The 5627-nt window shown below is 39.8% G+C and overlaps 2 protein-coding genes across 2 annotated transcripts in view; both read right to left on the bottom strand.

The window, feature by feature from the left end:
• The window catches only part of LOC118745220 (probable cytochrome P450 4ad1), a 36276-nt gene that overhangs the window by 30099 nt on the left and 550 nt on the right, over positions 1–5627 (bottom strand).
• Positions 1557–4504, bottom strand: LOC118744315 (maltase A1-like). The gene is made up of 5 exons (XM_036477229.1): positions 3950–4504; positions 2833–3872; positions 2428–2771; positions 2220–2363; positions 1557–2152 (listed from the first exon to the last, which is right to left on the bottom strand). Exons 1-5 carry the CDS (start codon positions 4098–4100, stop codon positions 2083–2085), a joined length of 1749 nt encoding a protein of 582 aa, XP_036333122.1. The 5' UTR covers positions 4101–4504; the 3' UTR covers positions 1557–2082.

Genomic DNA, 5627 nt, shown 5'->3' with positions numbered 1-5627 from the left:
CCCACCATGCAAAACATGAGAAATAGGCGACAATCGTCCATGGCAACAAATTGGCGACTCGCCGATTTATTGCCGTAGGGAGAAATCGGAAACATTATTTCTTTTATGTCATTTTAGGAATACGTTTTCAAAAATTCCCAGACTGATGAACTCCGCGTCAACAGGATTCTTCAAAAACATATAATTTATGCCCAAGAAAGGGTTGAAAAATTAGGAAGCTTCATAGCGACGAAAATAGTTAATTTCGTTTACAAATTATAAGTTTGAGTTCAAAAACAAATGAAACATTGAGAAATAATAAAATTGTTGCAAGAAATTATTATTTAAATATCGCTTGTAGCAATAATAAAACGACTCATTCAGGTAGTAAGAAAATGACTCGCCCAGGCGAGTTGCCTGTGGCGGACGTTTTAGAGCGACTGGTAATAAGAAATCGATACGATGGCGATATTGCCGGCAATAAATTTGTTGCTTAGGGCGACAAGTTTTCTTATGTCCGGCAACAAAAATTGTCTGGTGGGCAGCTTTCAATAAAAATCACAAGACATATTTTGGATTATTTCTGTTGGTTGAAAAAGTACTTTGCTTTTGATGTAAATTTTCTTGAAGAAATAAATATTCCAGCATTTTTATTTTTGTAGCTATAACTGATTACAAAATTTTGTTTTCCATTACTTATGCGTAATTTTTTTATATTCATTCTTCGTTTTTCATGAGAGCTGCAAACAGCCCTTTATGTGAATAATTTAAATGTTGTTCCTTTCAAAATTGTCCAGTCAACCACAGTCTCTTTTTGCTTTTTTTTTTTGCTTGTACTAAAGTGTATTTAACTTTCACACATACAAATATGTTTACAACAAAGGTGTGCCTCCCCGGTGTGATTGTTTGAAATTTGTGCGGCATTAAAGGTCAAAGGCTGTTGATTAACGTTGGGTCCAGTTTGTCTGGCCATATTGCATGTCATTTTTGATGCTGTAAACATCTCTTTTAATATTCAATACCAGTAGCGAGCTTAAAAAATCAAATATTCTACATTCAATTTACAAGCAGACTACAGACAATATATGTACATGAATTATAATTCAAAGGAGATGGAAGAGGCAGCGCAAGTAAATGTTTCACTTTTTCTACAATAAAATTTCTAAAATGGTTCGATTTTGATAATATATTACATAGTTATTAGTGGAAAAGTACTACTACATGCATATGTATATAGTACATAAATAGCCACTTTAAATTGCAATAAATGGAAAATTTATAAAAAATTATTTTATTTAATGAACAATCTAACACTCACTCCATACAAGTGTTTGTGCACATAAACACCGCAAATGACATACTCAAAGTAGTTCACTTTGAAGATTAACTAGCTGGTATATTATGTCTGTTCCATGTTACGATTGCGGTGTTGTTAACTTGCTGATGCCCTACCAAAATTCGATTGTTGTTGTGACATTATATCCCTTCAAAAGTAGTCAAAATATCGAGCCCTAACCATTGGCTATGCACTACTTAGTTAGCGAAATAGTCACCCTGTACATCAGTGTTGCATCGATTCATAGAAAATAAAATCCTAATCATTTTAAGCGCGCTTTTAGTATAACGCTAGTCATAGTCTAGCCGTTGGAAATACAGCTATGAACTATAAGATCGGTTCGGTAGTATGGTATTTTATTGCACGCTTTTTACAAAATTTGATAGGCTATCGTGTACACGCCCACTATATTTCATTCTATTATGCTCTTTAATATTATTTTTTTCTTTCCTAACCTACACTAATTAGGTACAATTAGAGCTTTCTTTTGTTGCCAAGTTATAGAAAGCAACAGATGTCGCAGCCGAGTGTGTTCGCAGGCATTTATCACTAAGTAATAAAAACTTTAAGCAAGCTCTTCAGCTACTCAAGAGTGCTACAAATCAGTAGATATAGAAACATGATTGTTTTGGTGGGAAATAATTTCAAAACTAATTAAAGGGGCAGTAAAATTGTTTTTTTTTTTAGTATGCTTAAGTATTTTTATTTATTTGCATACCAGCCACCATTCATTACTGGCGCGCTGCCTTGCAAATGCATATCTGGACTTAATTGGTCAAACGTAAAACATATCCGTTGTATGCCTTGGCCTCAAACGAATTGGCATTCACGATTTGCCTGACCGGAAGAAAAAAGAAGTAGTAATTACATAAATGTATCCTTTAATGCTCAGCTAGCTGCTCACCCATTTGGTATGTCGGAGTGCAGTGAACTGACAACAACCTCGAGCTTGGCACTTAGATCATCGAATAGAGTACCCAAATTCAAAGATACATTTTCGTCACCAATATTCAGCACCACAATGTATTTGTCACCAGTCTCAGCGGCCCTGCGAAATAACATCGAAATCGAAATGAGCAGTAGTTCATGCCGCCAAATCAGCCAATTCTTACCTAATATACACCAATACATTCTTCACGACGACTGACACATAGCTACCATCAATGAAAGCAGCCTCCGACTGCCTCAACTGCGTTAGCTGTTTGAAGATTTTCAAGTGGCTGTTCTCAGCAGCCAACTGCGCTGCCACATTATTATCTGCATACGACTGACCAATTGGCAGCCAAGTGTGATTAGCAGTACTGAAACCGGCATTCGTCGTGTTGTCCCACAGGAAGGGCGTGCGCTCACTATCGCGTGAATACTGGAGATAGGTGGTTGGGTCAGCGTTGCAGCCCTGTGGATCAACGGTATCTTCCCACGAGACATAGCCGTTTTCCATACCATATTCTTCACCCTTGAATACAATTTTATTTAATGAAAGAATGCTCAAAAATCGATGATGAACTCAAGCTTACATTGTAGGTAACTGCAATTCCCGGGAGAGTCTGCAAGAAGATGTTCATTAGGTCAGCACGTTGTGCGCCGAAACGCGAGGCCAATCTTGGGTTGTCGTGATTGCCCAACACCCAATTGGCATACACGCCTTTGGGCATGTTGCTCAACCAGTGATGTACATAATAATCGTAGTCCGAAGCACTGCTCTTATTATTCAAACCAGCCAACATCTCGAAGTTGAATGGCACATGCGAGCCGTTACGCAGTCCATCGCCATACATGTGCATTAGATTTTCGAAGCTAGTGTAGGCCTCCGTGAGCAACACTTTGGTGTCGGTGTTGTGTTCGCTCGTCCACTGATCAACGAGCTCACGCCACTGGTAGATAATCTCGATATCCTCGGGCAGCGAGTTGGTGAAGGTGTGGTTCAAATGGCACCAATCATCCGGATCGGGACAGGTGCTGATGTCAGAGCTTAATGGTTCGTCGGGATAAGTGCCAGTTTGTGGATCTATTTCGACTTCGAAGAGGAAGGGCACAGCGTCAATGCGAAAACCATCAATACCACGCGCCAGCCAGAAGCGCAATACATTATTCATTTCCTCCACAACATTCGGATTGCGGTAGTTCAGATCGGGCTGTTTAACGCCAAACTGATGAAGGTAGTATTGTTGGCGTTGCTCATTCCACTCCCAGGCGGAGTAGCGGAACTGTGAGATCCAGTTGCTGGGCGGCTGACGTTCACCGGTGGTGGAATTTATAACTCCATCGTGCCAAATGTAGAAATCGCGATAGTAAGAATCATTGGCTACTGAGCGTTGGAACCATTCGTGCTCGTCGCTGGTGTGATTGGGCACAAAGTCGAGAATGAGGTGCAAGCCAAGACTGTGTGCACGTTCGGTTAGGGCAAGCAAATCCTCGTTGGTGCCATACTCAGGCTGCACTTTGGTGTAATTCGAAATATCATAGCCGAAATCAGCCATTGGCGACTGGAATATCGGCGACAGCCAAACACCTTTCATACCGATATCCTTTACGTATTCCAACTTTTCGTTGACGCCTGTCGGGTGTGTAGCAGCGGCGTGTATTTATTAGGAATTATTTGTTAGGAGCTTCCGATGAAGAATTCGTACTTACCATTCAGATCGCCAACGCCATCACCGTCGCTATCCTTAAAGGAGCGCGGATAGATTTGATAGAAATTGCCATTTTCCCACCAGTCTTGCTCGCTGTGGCTGAGATGGCAGAGTGCCAATGCTAGGAGAAATATGCCGATAAGTTTTCCCATGTTTTAGTTAGTAGGAAGTTACTGTGTTACTGGCTACAGCTGCTGGGCGACGGTATTTTATAGCTACGAATGGCATTATACTTGTACACAGCGGACAATACCGCTATTTTTCTAAAAAAAAATTTACGTTTTGCTACCAATTTGTGTTTGAAATTTCCAGTGCTTTAATGCCTCGGGCATGACAGTTTTCACTGGCAGCTGCGCAAACTAAAACTTGGGGTATTTTTTTGTGCAAATCATTTAGGTAGATGCATGCATGTTTACATAAGTACGGTTAATCAAATAATGTTTATGACTATTAAGAAAATATGTTTATTTACATACATACCTGTGTACACATTTTTAGGTGACGTCAAGGCTTTTTTTTTTTTGTATGGCCTTGTATTTCTGAAGGAAATAAAAATTGAAAATTCTTAGGACAGAACCATGGTGACACCATGGGACAGAACGAGAATTGCGCTGTACATGGATACAGTGACATTTCACGTCATTTAATTCCAGCTGTTAGAAACGTAAACAAGCAATAGCATTTAAGATATGATACTTTATTTCATTCTTAATTTTATTTACATTTACATACACATACATATAACTATGCATATTGAAGTTGTTTTCTAGTTGCTTAGTTGCTAGTTCAGTAGTAGCGCAGAACTAGCTCATCAAGAGGCGGTATTGGTTATCGATCTATTCCATCGCAATGCTTTCAACTGTCTCTTTTTATGTGGCGATGTCCTACGAAGTGGAGAGCTGGACGCGGTGTTCTGATGTGCTCTGAGAGCACAGTAAACCTAAGGTCGCAGTGCTCATCCTCTAAAGATGCTCTCAAAGCAGTAGGAGAGTTTCTGACCTCTATTTCAGTTTAGTTTAATTATTTCCTAGACACACTTATGTGAGCACCAGCCCATTGTGATATTGCCTGAGTTTGCGTTGTGTATTATTGGTCAGTAGGGAAGGGAGTCGAGAAAAGACTTTAACTGCGTACAGCTTCCAGGTTTTACGAGGCGAAAAACTAGCCACCTTTAACTATCTTTGAGGACCTACGACAACATCTTCCGCCTTGGCACCCAGGTTTCTTCGCTTTAGCTTAGCAGTTGCTTTCATGGTGTAATCACAAAGGGTTGTTTCTTATTGTTCCAGAGTTTCCTTGTTAGCGCAATTTCTTTAACGTAGCCGAACCTAAATCGCAACAAGATCTTCTCCCCAACTCATCCCTTCCGAGAAATTTTTCCTTGGCTGACAGCAATAAAATAATAATAATATTTTGGCGCTTGCACTTTTGCTAAGTGTTTGGCCTAGCTTCTTCTCCAATTTGTGATGTGCGTTTTGATATTTTTTACACAAATGATGAGACCTATATACAGTTTTACTTTGCCTCTGAATGGTAAATGGCTTTTATGAGAAGCTTTTTCATGGCAGAAATCAGCGTTGCCATTTTAGCCGTTTTCCGGCTAGATTTAACCGGTTTTGATAGCAACTAGCAGGAGAAAATTCGATCTAGCCGGCAGCCGATTTGTTAGCCGGTTTGTA

This window comes from Rhagoletis pomonella, unplaced genomic scaffold, assembly GCF_013731165.1.
Source record: "Rhagoletis pomonella isolate Grant_MI unplaced genomic scaffold, Rhpom_1.0 Rhpom_scaffold_00008, whole genome shotgun sequence".
Classification (NCBI taxonomy): domain Eukaryota; kingdom Metazoa; phylum Arthropoda; class Insecta; order Diptera; family Tephritidae; genus Rhagoletis; species Rhagoletis pomonella.
Note: the sequence above shows the minus strand (reverse complement) of the source record. Positions and strands in the feature narration are given on the sequence as shown.

Coding starts and splice junctions, on each gene's coding strand:
- LOC118744315 (XM_036477229.1), bottom strand. CDS start 4,100: ATGGGAAAACTTATCGGCATATTTCTCCTAGCATTGGCACTCTGCCAT. Junction 2,364..2,427: donor AATGTATTGGTGTATATTAG/GTAAGAATTGGC, acceptor GTTATTTCGCAG/GGCCGCTGAGACTGGTGACA. Junction 2,153..2,219: donor CACTCCGACATACCAAATGG/GTGAGCAGCTAG, acceptor TCTTCCGGTCAG/GCAAATCGTGAATGCCAATT.